The sequence below is a fragment of the Stegostoma tigrinum genome, chromosome 20 (assembly GCF_030684315.1).
Source record: "Stegostoma tigrinum isolate sSteTig4 chromosome 20, sSteTig4.hap1, whole genome shotgun sequence".
NCBI lineage: Eukaryota > Metazoa > Chordata > Chondrichthyes > Orectolobiformes > Stegostomatidae > Stegostoma > Stegostoma tigrinum.
The window spans coordinates 58,240,426-58,257,147 of NC_081373.1; the positions used below are offsets into that span (position 1 = coordinate 58,240,426).

General features: G+C 42.7%; 1 protein-coding gene across 1 annotated transcript; it reads right to left on the reverse strand.

Moving 5' to 3' along the window:
• Window positions 1–11,634: 11,634 nt before the first annotated feature.
• On the reverse strand, window positions 11,635–16,376 carry LOC125462004 (probable G-protein coupled receptor 139). Its single transcript, XM_048551462.1, has 2 exons — window positions 16,268–16,376; window positions 11,635–13,153 (listed from the first exon to the last, which is right to left on the reverse strand). Exons 1-2 carry the CDS (start codon window positions 16,332–16,334, stop codon window positions 12,243–12,245), a joined length of 978 nt encoding a protein of 325 aa, XP_048407419.1. The 5' UTR covers window positions 16,335–16,376; the 3' UTR covers window positions 11,635–12,242.
• Window positions 16,377–16,722: the final 346 nt, after the last annotated feature.

Genomic DNA, 16,722 nt, shown 5'->3' on the forward strand with positions numbered 1-16,722 from the left:
TTTATAATTCCCTGCTTCTCTATTGCTCTTTTCCTGTATGAGCTGCATGAGATCTGAAGGTTTGATAAGGACGGTATACATACTAGATTAGATTCCCTACAGTGCGGAAACAGGCCCTTCGGCCCAACAAGCCCACACCGTCCCTTGAAGCGTCCCACCCAGACCCAACCCCCTATAACCCACACACCCCTGAACACTACAGGCAATTTAGCACGGCCAATTCACCTAGCCTGCAAATCTTTGGACTGTGGGAGGAAACCGGAGCACCAGGAGGAAACCCATGCGCACAGGGAGAGAATGTGCAAACTCCACACAGACAGTTACACGAGGCTGGAATTGAACCCAGGTACCTGGCGCTGTGAGGCTGCTGTGTTAACCACTGAGCCACCGTGCTGCCCTTAAAGAATTTTCTGAATGTATCTGTGTCCGTTTTCATTTTCTTTTAAATGTTTTGATGTTCTTCACTGTTTGAATTTTCAGCAATGGTGGTGTCACATTTTCCTAGATTCCAATGCAATTCATAAAGTGAACATTACTAAGAGAGTTGGAAATATTAAAAGATGATCTTGACATTAGATCTTTGGACTCGTGAAATACCTTTACTGAATTAATCTTGAAAACATCATAAAGGTATTAGTGTGGAGCTGGATGAACACAGTAGGCCAAGCAGCATCTTAGGAGCACAAATTGTGCTTGGCCTGTTGTGTTCATCCAGCTCCACACGTTGTTATCTCGGATTCTCCAGCATCTGCAGTTCCCATTATCACTGATAAAGATATTAGTGACAGATCTGATGAGTGCTGCAGATTATGGTCACTATTATAAAACCTAGAACAGTACAGCACAGCACAGGCTTTTGGCCCACAATGTTGTGCCAAACTTTTACCCTCAACCTAAGGTCTATCTAACCTCCACCCCTACCTTATACTATCATCCATATGCTTATCTAAATGCCCCTCATGAGGCCGACTCCACTACCCTCTCAGGCAATACATTCCACGCCCCGACCACTCTCTGGGTAAAGAACCTACCTCTGATGTCACCCCAACATCTTCCTCCTTTCACTTTAAAACTATGTCCCCTCATAAAAGCTACCTACACCCTAAGAAAAAGTCTCTGGCCGTTTACTCTATCTACACCTCTGATCATTTTGTACACCTCTTATCGTGTCACCTCTCACCCTTCATAATTCTAAAGAGAAAAACCCTATGTGACTCAACCTTTCCTCGTAGGATGCTTCCCTCCATTCCAGGCAACATCCTGGTAAATCTCCTCTGCACCTTTTCTAACTCTTCCACATCTTTCCTGCAACGAGGTGACCAGAACTGGACACAATACTCCTGGTGTGGCCAAACCAGGCTTTTGTATAGCTGGAGCATAACTTTACGGTTCTTGAACTCAATCCCTCTATTAATGAATGCTAACACACCATATGCCTTCTTAACAACTTTATCTACCTGGGTGGCAGCTCTCAGGGAGCTGTTAACATGAAGCCCAGGATCCCTCTGTTCCTCCATGCTGCCAAGAATCTTTCCATTAACCCTGTATTCTGCTTGCACGTTTCTCCTTCCAAAATGAATCACCTCACACTTTTCAGGGTTAAACTCCATTTGCCACTTCTGACACCACCTCTGCATTCTCAATGTCTCTTTGTAAGCTAGAACAGCCCTCCGCGCTGTCCACAACGTGACCAACCTTCATACCATCTGCAAACTTGTTAATCCACCCTTCCACTCCTTCATCCAAATCATTTACTACCACCTCAAAAAACTTATCCTTGATCTTACTGTCCGTTGAAACTTGGGTCCATATTCAACCTCCCTTGCTCTCCAAAATAATAAATTAACATGTTGCTGCCTCAAATTCATGCCCATCTTTCCTGGAACTTCATTTCTGAATCCAACCCATCAAGTTTCAAACTTCTTCCCAGTATTAAAACAACTCTAATCACAATCACAAGTAATACCCAGTTTAAGAGGAGTTCCTGCTTTAATGCTATTAGAGGTCAATCCAAATGGCAACTCACCTCTGTCGGTTCAAGTGCAACTAGGAACGTGCAATAAATTCCAGCCAGCTAGCGATGCCCACAGGCGACAAATGAAAAAATAAAATAGCAAATTAAACATTGTCATCCTCTTCAATTGGCGAGAAGCCTTTAACACTGTTGAACATATCATGTTCCTCCAATGCTTCTTCACTGACATCCATTTGGGAGGAATTGTTTCAATAGTCCCTAGTTCCGTTCTTACTGGTGGACTGCAGTCAGAATCCATGGTTTTGGCTTCTCCTCTCATCCTTGGAGTTTCTCAAATAATTTATCATTGGCCTCCTAGAAACAAACAAAGAAACCTACAGCACAGGAACAGGCCCTTCGGCCCTTCAAGCCTGCGCTGATCAAGATCCTCTGTCTAACCTGTCATCAATTTTCTAACCGTCTGTGTCCATTTGCTCCATGCCCATCCATGTACCTGTCCAAATATCTCTTAAAAGATGCTAACGTGTCTGCGTCTACCACCTCCGCTGGCGACACGTTCCAGGCACCTACCACGCTCTGTGTAAAGAACTTTCCACGCATATCTCCCTTAAACTTTCCTCCTCTCACTTTGAACTCATGACCCCTAGTAATTGAGTCCCCCACTCTGGGAACAAGCTTTTTGCTATCCACCCTGTTTATACCCCTCATGATTTTGTAGACCTCAATCATGTCCCCCCTCAATTTCCGTCTTTCTAATGAAAATAATCCTAATCTATTCAACCTCTCTTCATAGCTCGCACCCTCTATACCAGGCAACATCCTGGTGAACCTCCTCTGCACCCTCTCCAAAGCATCCACGTCCTTTTGGTAATGTGGCAACCAGAACTGTACACAGTACTCCAAATGTGGCAGAACCAAAGTCCCAGACAACTGCAACATGACCTGCCAACTCTTGTACTCAATACCCCGCCCACTGAAGGAAAGCATACCATATGCCTTCTTGACCACCCTATTGACCTCCATTGTCACCTTCAGGGAACATTGGATCTGAACACCCTATTTCTCAATGACATGCTCCCTCCTTGGCAATATAATATCAGATTTCACAAGTGAGCTGAAAATACCCAGCTCTGCATTATCTCTGAAACTCTGTTCCCTGTATTCCTAATGCACACGAAGTCTCTCTTCTCTGTCACACGCCATTTGTCACTGACCCGCACTAGATTCCAGTCAGACAATTCAATTTGAAAGTTTTTAATGTAGCTTTTCAAATTTGTCACCATTAATCCCTTCCTGTCTACGCCAGCCGTAAAAACCATTGACATTATCTCAAGCCACAAAAAGCCACTCTGTTGAGCATCCCCAATTTCAATTCCTCCACAACTCGGGGCCTTGTTTTCAGATGCCAATAACCTATGCTTTGGAATTACTTTTCTTAATCTTCCCATTTTTGTAACACCTCTTACTTGGAGTTTCTGCTTAAACACAACCAGTTTGATAAAACCTTTATCCATCTGCCCTGGTACTCTATCAGTGTTTAGGTTCATATAAGTGGATTGTGCTCTGGTTAAGACATGAATGTGAATTAGTCTATTATTTACTATGCATGAATCTCAATGTGTGCTCGTACCGATATACCCAATCGAACTAAAAGCCCGTATAATTTTATTTCCCAAGTCAATTTCTTATGAGTAAATTCAAGAAACCAGAAAGTGATAACAAAGTGTGGAGCTGGATGAACACAGCTGGCCAAGCAGCATCTCAGGAACACAAAAGCTAGCAGCATCTCAGGAGCACAAAAGCACAAAACCAGAAAGTGAGATGTTTTTGGGTGTTAATTTATAATCAAGTTTCAGCAATCTAAAATTCAAAATGTGTACAATGCTTGTACAATATTTCTGAAATTTGCCTGGACATGGCAGAGAAAGAGAAGATTGTGCTCTCTGGAAAAGAACCTAAAGCTCCCTGATGCTTTGGAATATACAGGGGAGGGCCATCCTCTTTGTCCAGAACCTTTAGAGAGCACACACACATATGCACACATCACACACCGTGCACTTCTAACCCTGAAGGACATCTGCACTGTTTACTCACTAACCCGGGAACCTCACCACCTTCCCCAACTACACATAGCTGTGTCACCACTTTTATCTCACTCAATTCCTCCCTTTCTCTCATTATAAGAAAAATCAGCTGACAGTCAGGCAAAAAGAGCCTGTAATGGTGATGGGCTGACTGACTTCAGCTTCTCACCTCCTGCAAGAAGATCACAACCTTGACCACCCCAAGTAGTGAATTGACCATGCTCAAGTTCCCAGAGTGATATCAGATGCTGGCCTTGACTTATTGTGCCAGAATTGATGCGTGTCTCCCTGGACTTCCCTGACCACTTTGAGATACAAGGACACCAGAAATAGGAGTAGGCTAACTGACCCTTCAAGCCTGCTTCACTATTCAATAAGATCATTGCTGCACAGCCCTTGGGCTCAAATCATGGTTAACTACTTCTTTCGTCCTACCTATGTAGCTCTTTCCCCTCCCATTCCAAGATCCTCACAAGCCTAGAAAAGATGCCGTGAAATTTGGAACCATGTCAGCAAAACAGCCTTCAGGACTCTCCATCAGTAATAACTAATTCCGATTACAACATTTTCCTTTTCTTACCCTCCCATGAATGACATTCTGGTTCACATGCTGTGGTCAATTCACTCATTCTTCCTACAGTATCTGCTCTCATCCAAAATAGGAGAAAGAATCTCATCCCTAGTTGACAATAACACTGGCACAGGCTCCTGCAAAGCTAAATTCTAAATCCCTAAACCTGCCTTACTCAAAGTCACACCCAGTATTTGAACACAATCCAAATTTGATGTAAGTCATCTAAGGTGTATATCTGGTTTCCCCGACGTAGAGGAGGCCACAACAGGAAAGTGGATACAGTATATCACATTAGTAGATGTGCAAGTGAACATCTGTTTGATGTGGAAGGTCTTCTTAGGGCCTGATATGGGGGTGAGTGGGGAGGTGTAGGGGCAGGTGTAGCACTTCCTGAAGTTGCAGGGAAAAGTGTTTGGGGTGGTGGAGCTGGTGGTGAGTGTGGAGCAGACAGGGGAGTCATGGAGAGACTGGTCCCTTCGCAAAGCAGATTAGGGTGGGGAGGGGCAAAAGGTCTTTGGTGGTGGGCTTGCTTTGCAGATGGCGCAAGTGTTGGAGGACGATGCGTTGGATCTGGAGGTTGATACTTGAGGATGAGGGGGATTCTGTTTTGGTTGTTATTGCGGGGAGGGAGTGTGAAGGATGAGTTGTGGAGAATGTGAGACACACAGTCGAGGGCATTTTCAATCACTGTGGAGGGGAAGTTGCAGTCCTCAAAAAACAAGGACATCTGGGATGACCAGGAGTGGAATGCCTCATCTCAGGAGCACATGTGATAGAGGCAAAGGAATTGACAATAGGGGATGGCCTCTTTGCAGGAAGGTTGGTGAAAGGAGGTATATTCTAGGTAGCAGTGGGATTCGGTAGGCTTGAAATGGATTTCCAGGTGGTTGCCAGAGATGGAAATAGAGAGGTCCAGGAAGGAGAGAAGTATCAGAAATGGCCCAGGAAAACTTAAGGTTGGGGGTGGAAGGTGTTAGTGAAGTGGATGAACTGTTCGAGGTTCTCGTGAGAGCACGAGGCAGCGCCAAAACAGTCATCAATGTAACGGAGGAAGAGGTGGGGTTTAGGGCCAGTGTAGGTACGGAAGAGGGACTGTTCCGTGGCCATGGCTACCCCCTTGGTCGGTAGAAAGTGGGAGGAATTAAAGGAGAAGTTATTAAGAGTGAGGATGAGTTCAACTAAGCGGTTGAGGGTGTCAGTGGAAGGGGATTGGTTGGGCCTGAAGGACAGGAAGGCGTGGAGGGCCTTTAGGCCATATGCATGGGGAATGGAAGTGTATAGGGACTGGACGTCCGTGGTAAAGATGAAGTGTTGGGGATCAGGGAAATCAGAAGTTCTGGAGGAGGTGGAGGGCGTGGGTGGTGTCACAGACGTAGGTGGGGAGTTCCTGGTCCAAGGGGGAGAAAATGAAGTCAGGATAGGTGGAGATACGTTTGGTGGGGCAAGAGCAGGCAGAGACTATGGGTTGACCAGGGTAGTCATGTTTGTGGATTTTGGGAAGGAGATAGAAGCAGGCAATGCGGAATTGGGGAATGATGGGATTGGAGGCTGTGGGTGGAGGTCACCTGACATGATTTTGTGGATGGTTTGGAAGATGATGGTTTGGTGGTTGGGGATGGGCTCATGATCAAGGAGGCGGTAGGAGGTGGTGTCAGAGAGTTGGTGTCTGTCTTTGACGATGTAGAGGTCAGTGCGCCATACTACAACTGCGCCTCCCTTCTCTGCAGGTTTGATGGTGAGGTTGGGTTGGAGCACAGGGAGCGGAGAGCTGCACGTTGTGTGGGAGAGTTTGGAGTGGGTGAAGGGGTGGAGAGGTTGGCGTGATTGATATCATGATGGCATTTGGAGATGGAGAGGTTGAGGGAGGGTAGGAGGTCTTGGGATGGTGTCCAGGAGGAGGGGGTGTGTTGGAGGTGGGAGAAGGGGTCAGTTGAGGGAGTGTTAGGCTTACAATTAAAGAAGTAAGTGCAGAGGCGGAGGCAGTAGAAAATGTGTTCAGCATCCAAATGAGAGCTGTATTTGTTGATGTTTGGGTGGAGGGAGACAAAGGTGAGCCCTTTACTGAGGATTGACCGTTCACCCTCAGTGAGGGGAGGTCTGGGGGAATGGTGAAGGCCCGACAGGGCTGGGTGCTACTGTCTCCTCTGGAGCTGCTGGCTGCAGAGGCGGTGGGCGGCGTGATGCAGGCATCGGGCAGTGGGTGGAGCAATGCCAGCCTGTAAATCTTGGATGTTGGCAGCAGCGGCATCCTCGATGTCTGTGGTGTTGGTTTCGGAAACGGAGGCGGAGGCATCAGTAGCAATGTTGATGGCATTCACTGTACCGGAAGTGGCATATGAGGTGAGGGCAGATGTGACGGCATCCGTAGAATCCATGGTGCTCCAAAAGGGGCTACGTGGCCAATGAAGGTGGGCATATTGTGGGGAAGGTCCTGGGTAGGGCTGGAGATTTGGGGGGTGCAAGAGGCCTGTGTTAGGTGGCAGGCACCAGTGAGTTTACTGTACTTACAGTTTTTAGTGTCCAATAAAGCAGAGTAGAATCATGAGTTCAGGTTGTGGATCCTGCAAAGAATGAAAAACAGGAAAGGTCCTTTGCAGGTCTGGGAGAGGGAGGCTTGGAGCTGGGATAGGCTTAATTGTAGTACCAGGAGATGACGGTGCATTGCTGTGAGTGTTCATTTGAGGAGTCCTAGGGAGACACGTTTTTGAAGGCTATCAATGTGTGAATGTAGCAGTGGTCACGGTTGAGGCCAAATTAGGAAGACCTAAATGTAGATTGTACTCCATTGGGGATGATCCGGTTCCTTAGGCAGGTACTCAGAAAGGCGATGTGTCTATAAAACCTGGTTTGCTTCAGGATGTGGTCGAGCAGTATCAGGGCCGAAGAGATCACAGGAGGGTTGCAGTGGGAGAGAGGATGGATCACTGGACCCAAAATGATTTTTTTTTCTTCACAGATGCTGCCAGACCTACTGAGCTTTTCCAGCAACCTGTTTTGTTGTTGTTTGGTCATTTTCTGGAAGGTATGGAATTGAATCCCAAGATCTTTCTGTTCAGGAACCTGCCATTAATTGGATATGTTTCCTTATATTTGACCTTCTGAAGTACAATAGCTTGGTCACATAAGTAGATAGGGTGTAAAGAAGGCATATGGAACGCTTGCCTTTATCGGTCAGGGAATTGAGTACAAGGGTTAGGATATAATACTGCGTCTTTTAGGACTTTGGTTAGGCCACACATAGATTATTGCATTCAATTCTAGTCGCCCCATTGTGGGAAGGATGTGGAGGCTTTGGAGAGGGTGCAGAAGATGTTGACCAGAATGCTGCCCGGATTAGAGAGTATGAACTTTAAGGAGAACCTAGAAAATCTCGGGTTGTTTTCTTTGGAATGGCAGAGGCTGAGGAGAGACTTGACAGAAGTCTCTAAATTTATGAGATGTATAAATAAGGTTGATGGTCAGAATCTTTCTCCCAGAGTTGAAATGCCTAATACAAGGGGGCATGCATTTAGGGTGAGAGGGGGAAAGTTCAGAGGAGATGTTAGGAACAAATCATTTACGCAGAGAGTGATGGGAGGATGGAACGCACTGCAAGGGGTCGGTGGTGGTGGAGGCAATTACGATAGGGGATGTTTGAGGGACTTTTTGGTAAGCATATGAATATGCATGGGATGGAGGGATATACACCAAGGATAGGCAGAAAGGGTTAAATTAATTTGGCAAAGGTCAGCATAACATTGTGGGCCTGTTCCTGTGCTGACTGTTCTATGTTCTCTGCTCTAGTTGATTTCAGGAAACTTGGTCAACGTGGACGAGTTGGGCAAAAGTCTCTGTTTCTGTGCTATGACTGTATGGCTCGATGATTCCTTATTCATTTCTTCTGCTTTCGTCGTAATTCAAACCGTTTCTTTTCCTTTTCATATTGAAGTTGATTTAAATTATTTTGCTCTCAATTCCACTTCTTTTGCTTTTGCCTCTATTCTTTCCTTTGGTTCTGCCATGTGTCTGCTTTCTTGGTCTTTTCCTCTGCTCAAACTATTCTCTCTTTTTTTCCCTGTTGTGCAAGGGCTTTTTTTTTTCTTTTTCCATGGCCATTCCCACTAATTCAGTTTCTTTTGCATTTGGATTTTAGTCATTTCCAGTTCTTCCAAATGCTTTCCCAGAACTGTAAATGCTGAACTATCACTACAATTACCTCCTGTTTCCTCGTGCACATAGACAAAACCAATTGCAGTTTTGTCTGTCAATCTCAAAAATTTTCCCTTCTGTAAACCACTGCAAATGACATCTCCCACACTCAGGAAACTCTTATCCACTGAAAGACCCATTACTACGCTAGGCATTTCTTATCTATACCAATTGAATGTGTTATATACAAAGAAAACAACATTCACCACCCACTATTTTTGAGTCATCTGGTAATCCTAAACCTAAACTGGATTTTGATCCCAGATGATCCAACAATTTGCTATGGCCCCGGTCAGACCCCCATCCCCCAACGTATATTACAGATAGCCTAGATCCTAATTTTATATTTATTTGTAAGGTACTGTGTTCCAGGTGTGATTCGATTGTCCAACCAATAGGTTTTAATCAAAACACACTTTATTCTTGCAATATAATTAAAACAGAAATCAAATTAACAGGAGGAATTGGCTAACTTTAACTCTATGGAAATGCTGAGAGTCACAGAAAAGCACAGCATAGAAACAGACCTTTGATCAACCTTGTCCATGCTGACAGAAAATTCTCCATTAGTCTTGTCCCATTTGCCAACAATAAACCCTTCCTATTCATACACCCGTCCAGATGCCTTTTAAGTGTTGTAATTGTACCAACCTCCACCACGTCCTTTGGCAACTCATTCCATGCACCCAATACCCTCTGTGGATAAAGCTACCCCTTATATCCCTTTTGAACCTTTCCCCTCTCACCTTAAACCTATGCCGTCTAATTTTGGACTCTCCTATCCTGGGGAAAAGACCTTGACTATTCACCCTATCCGTGCCCTTCATGATTTTATAAACCTCTATAAAGTCACCCCTCATCCTCCAATGTTCAATGAAAAATAGCCCTAGCCTATTCAGCCTCTCCCTATAGCTCAAACTCTCTAACCCTGCCAACACCCTTGTACATCTTGTCTGAATTCTTCTAAGTTTCACAACATCTTTCCTATAGCAGGGAGGCCAGAATTATATGTGGTACTCTAAAAGTGGCCTAACCAATGTCCTAGAGATAATGGGAACTGCAGATGCTGGAGATTCCAAGATAACAAAATGTGAGGCCGGATGAACACAGCAGGCCAAGCAGCATCCCAGGAGCACAAAAGCTGACGTTTCGGGCCTAGACCCTTCACCAATGTCCTATGCAGCTGCAACATGACCTCTCTACTTCTGTACTCAATGTACTAACCAATAAGGGCAAGTGTACCAAAGGCCTTATTCAATACCCTGTCTGCTCATGACCCTGGTTTCAAGAAACAACGAACCTGCACCCCAAGAACTCTTGGTTCAGCAACACTCCCCAGGATCTTACCATTAAGTGTATAAATCCTGCCCTGATTTGGACTACCAAAATGTAGTACCTCACATGTATCTAAATTAAATTCCACCTGCCACTCCTCAGCCTATTTGCCGATCTGACCCAGGCCCCTTTGTACTCTGAAATAACCTTCTTTGTGGTCCACAACACCACCAATTTTGGATTCAAACTTACTAAACATGTCATCTATATTCACATCCGAATCATTTATATAAATAACAAAAAGCAGTGGATCTAGCTTGATCGTTGTGACACATATCTAGTCACAGGCCTCCAGCCCTCCACCACCACCCTCTGTCTCCTATCTTGGAGCCAATTTTGTATCCAGATGTCTAGCTGTCCCTGCTTTCTATGTGATCAAAGCTTATTAACCAGTCTACCATGCAGAACCTTCTCAAATGCCTTGATGAAGTCCTTGTAGACAATGTTCACCACTCTGCCTTCATCAATCTTCTTCACCATTTCTTCAAAAAAAAATCAATCAAGTTAGTAAGACATTATTGCCCATGCACAAAGCCATGATGATGATCCCTAATCAGTCATTGCCCTTCCAAATGCAAGTAAATCCTGTCCGTCAGAATCCCCTCTAACAACTGACCTGCCACTGACTTCAGGCTCACTGGTCAAAGATTCCTAGACTTTTTCTTAAGACCTTTCTTACTTAACAAGGTAATGTACTATTTAACCACTAATTAACTGTTCCAATATAGGCAGCATCCAATGAACAAGTAAAAACTGAAAGAACTGCAGATGCTGTAAATCAAGCAAAAACAGGAGTTGCCGGAAAAGCTCAACACATCTGGCAGCATCTGAGAATAGAAATCAGAGGTAGCGTTTCAGGTTCAGTAACCTTTTCTCAGAACTGGGCTCTGAGGAAGGATCACCAGACCCAAAATGTTAACTCTGATTTCTCTTCTCAGATGCAGCCAGACCTGTTGAGCTTTTCTAGCAATTTCTGTTTTTTGTTTCCAACAAACAAACTGTTCAGCAAAACAGTTTTATTCTCACGTGTTGTTCCTCTACAGTTCAATCATAATAAACACTGAAAGAAGAGTCCAAAATTTGTCCCTTTTGATTCCTAAGAAGAAGTATCTCTGGCTAAGACTTCACGTAGCAACAGAGAGCTCAGGCTTTTAGGTCCAGCAGCCAGTCAACAAACTCCAACTCAACTGAACTGGAAGCAAAACTGAACATCCCTGAATCTGAGATAACAAGGTGTAGAGAGGGATGAATACAGCAGGCCATTTAACATCAGAGGAGCAGGAGACTGACATTTCAGAAAAAAGGTAATGTTCTGCAGATTGGTACGTAGGTCACGTCGGTCACGTGGTGTTTATGTTGTCAGTTGTACAATGCAAAGCCAAGTTAGATGAAATGGTTGTACATGGTCATGATTCAACCTCTGCATTCCTCATGGGAAAAATATTCAATAGTTTTGATGTTATCATTATTTAGATGGATTTGGTCAGAAATTAGAAAGGCCAACCATCAGGAAAATAGAAAGAGTTTGACTGTTTTACTGCATAATGAATACAACATGTCAAGTCAGCATAAGAGATTTCTTTAAGGTTGAGTGGATTGTACATAGATATAGAGAAGACTGTTCCCATTGAGCCATAAGCCAAAACTAGCGATCAGGGGATAAAATGTATTCCAAAGAGTCTCGATGTGGGAATATGTTTTTCTCAGTATGTAGTTAAAAACCACAGGAATGCACTGAAAGCCAGCAAAATGGTCAGATCATTTATATAATATGTGGTGTATTCTATTCTAAACCAGCTCGATCCATTGTCTCATGATAAGCTTATTTCTTTGCAGTAAAACATGAATTTTGTCTTAAACAGTTGAACTGAACCTGCACAGAGTAGTTTTGGTGGAATACAAATGAATGGCACCTCTCAACCTAATTGTCAGAACTCTGATTTTAACATAGCGTTGCATCACATTTACAGTGGTGCCACATCGTTTATCCAGCTTTTCCACATATCACACTGTTCATTTGATTTAAGTATAGTCTAAATATTATATCCAACCACTGGATGAGTGCAGACATGGATCTGGAGTATGTTCATTTGTTTTTATCCTTAATGTGTTGAATAATTGGTTTAAATGGATTTTCCACTGTTTTCACAAGCTGCTCCCTAAACTTGGACTGAGTCACTCCATAAATAAATGTGTTTGTGCAACAACTTAAAATCCGTAACATAAATCCAACCTCTTTAAAAATATAAACATTACTGCTGTAATACCTTGGATTCATTCCTGTGATGTTATAATATAAAAAATGCAGAACATACGTCAACCATAAAAATATGAAGCTGCTGGATACAGTGAAGAGTAAAATCATAGACCTCTTTCTTGTCTCCATCTCTGGGTCACCACGATTTGATCCCATGCTCTGACCCCTTAGCCCTTTACGGACTCGACTGGCAAGTAAAATATGTTTGATTGTCAGAGCATTCAGTATCAGAATTAATACAAATGGTAGCAATGGGTTTAAAATCGTGTCAAACCAGTCGTATCCCACCCATCCAGGCTCAGTGTAACAGCCTGGTTTTATCTTACAGAACCATGGTACTTTGTTGATTATTTCTCCTGGTTCAAACAAGAAGTAGATTGGAACATTCTTTAGGCAGAGCAGGATGCCAACTGATGAAAGCACCATGGCTGCACTTTTCTCAGTGCAGTATTTACTTTTAAGCTTGTGGCAACAAATTGCCACAAATCTATCAAAAGTGAAAGTGACAGTGAACCAGACTGACATGTCTGTGGATACATGAGTAAGAACCCTAAACACAGTACAGATATATGTAACATTCAGCAAAGATCCTGGGAAATAGTAAAAATTGATTCGCTTCATCATGACATCAAATATAATAATCAATAGATCTGCCACTGCCATGGCCACCAGATATCGAATGGTGCAAGTAGAGAGTCCACACTTACTACGGGGGAGAATGGCAATGGCCACCAAATTGGCTGCAAAAAAAAGAAAACAATGCTGGGAATTACTAATTAAACATACTGCATGCTGAAGACCTGACTATCCATTCTGAATGTTGCTTTTGCTTGTGTTCAGAAAGGATTCAATCCATTTTCATTCTAAAGGTCTGTTCATTTGAGAAGGAATATGATGAACTCTGCTGTGGTAGATAGAAATGTGAGTGGGCAGAAGAAGGGGAGCTATGTCAGCTGTAAAAAATTAATGTTAGAATTGGAGAATCGAAAAGGATTCAGTGCGAAAAATGCTGAAGGGCGAAAACAAAGACAAAGTGAATTCACCAAACAACTTTGAAACATTTTATTTGGGAGAGAGAGATATTTGACAAAACAACCAAAAAGTGACAAGATTTCCAATACAGAAAGAATCCATTCATGAATAACCAAGTAGAAGGAGGTAGCAGAGCCATCATTAGATATTGATAAACAGCCATGTTCGGGGGTGAAGAGTGACAACAGACAAGAGACCAGCTGAATTAAACCTGGATTTGGAATAGCATATTCAGTAGCAGTGGCATAGGATCGGTAAGACTGTGGAAGTAAGACTGTTAATGGAATGTTTAACAGCAACCCATCTGGATCACCGTTTAAAAGCCTGGCTAAAGCTAATATAGTCAATAAAATAAAGTAGAATTTGCTAAGGAACTTCAAAACAATTTCACATAAAAGTCTTATACCAACCTCAGTGCACGTAGATTTGGGTGGCATGAGCCATTGGCTAACACGCTGCAACTTTTACCACAGATTGGTAGAAAGTTATAAGTCATATGCCGTACAAAAAAAAGCACTGGGACACTGATGCTCATTAATTAGCTAAATAATATATACTCTGGAAATAGATGCACAATTTCAAAACTTAGAGATGTAACCAATTTGTGAGTGGAGGTGAAACACAGAAAATGCAAATGGAGTTTCAGAAAGAACAAGAGGAAAACATGGATTAAAGTAAAATAAACCAAACAGTGCTGGCTTGCGTGAGGAAGGATGAAATGAAAATGACATATCAAAACACGTATGGTCTGAAAGCAATGTTCCAGGTATGCAAGTTCACAGATCATTGACAACAACAAATAGGAGAGGAAAGCATTAAGATGTGAGCAAAGAAAATAAATTCTAAAGAAACCATACATAGAAGAGCTATTACATATTCTCCATTACGTTATTACATATTAAAATATGTAATATCGGATGCAATTCATTTTCAATTTCAAATAAAGGAACTAAATAAGTTAACATAATTGGTTATTACACACAATTGAATCTCATCTGTTTAGAGAGTAACTTGTTACCTGTTTTGAGGAATATTCAATGGATAAACAACATAAATGAGAAGGCAGAAGCGAAACTGTCGTGCCTTCTCAGGCGTGATTCAATGTTCTTGGCTAATTAGCCAGAATGCAGAAAACTCTTCCCCTAACCCTAACTTCCCATATGTTACTGTCAGATAATATCAAAATGTTGGGGACATTTTGGACTCACGGGGAGAAAGTGCAAACTCCATGCAATCCCCCAAATGTGGAATGGAACACAAGTCCTTGGTGCTGTAATGATCAGGCCAGTGCCTTGTAATGAATTCGAGGATTTACATATACCTATTAATCAACTGGAATCTTCCAACTGATTGAAGATTAAACAGCATTTCAGGTTTGTTTAGTACATCCTGATCAATGGTGTGACCCTTTGATCTTTTACTGATAAATTCTGTGTCCGTCTCTCACTGACATCTGAAGAAGTGAGGCTTGTAAGGCTGTGTTTTCAAATAAACCTAATGGACTAGAACCTGGTGTTGTGTGATTTCTGACCTTAATGCTGTGAGGCAGCAATGCTAACCACTGAGCCACTCTGCTGTGGTTTTATCTTTGCAGAAGGTGCCAGGCCTGCAAGATTCTCCAGCAATTTGATTTTTAATGACAGTTTTAAGATCTTTCGTATCACAGCAGTTCAGTTCTGTTGCCCAATTATGTATGAATTGTTAAAGTTGGATTCTATGGTTCAATTCAGTCTGAACTTAACAACATTACTTGCTACACCTGTTGTCAAATATATTCAGGATTGGCGAAAAAAATCTTTGAAAGCAATTCAGAGATAGTAGGAACTGCCGATGCTGGAGAACCTGAGATAACAAGGTGTAGAGCTGGATGAACACAGCAGGCCAAGCAGCATCAAAGGAGCAGGAAAGCTGACGTTTCGGGTCTGGACCCTTCTTCAGAGATAAGGACCTAGACCCGAAACGTCAGCTTTCCTGCTCCTCTGATGCTGCTTGGCCTTCTGTGTTCATCCAGCTCTACACCTTGTTATCTTTGAAAGCAATTAAGTTTATTTTAAATAAGAATGAAAATAAATGGAGTTGAAGGTTCGCCTTCCTGAAATAATCATTCAAGCATTCAGTAGGATTGTACCATTGCAAGCAGACTGAATACTATCATACAACGACAGATACTCACTGCAAAAGGGCGTTACCGAGATTCCATTTCAATTGATGGCCCGCATTCAGTATAATTCCGAAGTGCTGAATACTCCCACTAAGACATGGTCACTGTGGTTCACCCAGCCAACAGACCTGAAGAAGGGTAATACCCAAAATGTTGATTTCTGCTTTCCTGCAGATGCTGCCTGACTTGCTGTGTTCTTCCATCCTCCTGTGGTCTACCTTGAATTTCAGCATCTGCTGCTTTTTGGTCTCTAACCAACACAATTCTGCAACGACCTATTGTTTGGACCTTCCCTCAGTGAATTGCCCACATTGAAGTTTGATTTGACAAGCAGGCTATTCTGACAAATAATGACGTGTGGTTTACTAACCCTAAACTCAAACAAAATTTCACTTTTCACTTTGGTGTAAAAAATATATCAAGAACCAATGGTGATGAAGCTTCAGCTGTTGTTGAAATGATCAGCACCAGGCCAGCATGTCACACTGCCAAATAAAGTATGAAAACATTGACCTAATCATAAATTGACTGACATGGAACACTGCAGGAACCTGCAGTCGTGCCGACTCATCAATGGGAGACCTTGGCGGTGATCGTATCCTAAGTATCACCACAAATAAGGCAAGGTGCAAGGTTGAGGAGGTGAGCAATACTGACTTACCAGGCACACCAATAACTGCAAGTATCATATACCATGCTTTCCGGATAGTGTAAAACATTTCTAGCATTTTATTTTTGTGATCTAGTTAATTTCTAAGTCCTGAGTCAATATCTCCACATTAAGTATATGAGTTATATACACTAGAGCCCTGTAATTATAGAGAGTGCAGTCTCCATGGGGATATTGAAGTTGCAACATCCTTCAAGCTAATTAGCAATGCTTTTGTTTTACATTTGGAAAAGAAAACAGATTGTGAAATCCTAGGGAAATTTCTGTTATGAAACGTATTTAGCCATAATATCGAATTGAAAAATCCGAAGAACTGCAAATTCTATCCATGGAAAATAAATTAGAATTGAAGGTACATTTTCTGTGAAGATGTTTTCATTGTTTTGGGACATCAAACCTATTTCTGATTTGACGTTGTTTTCGGTACATTCTGAAAGCAAGGGTCG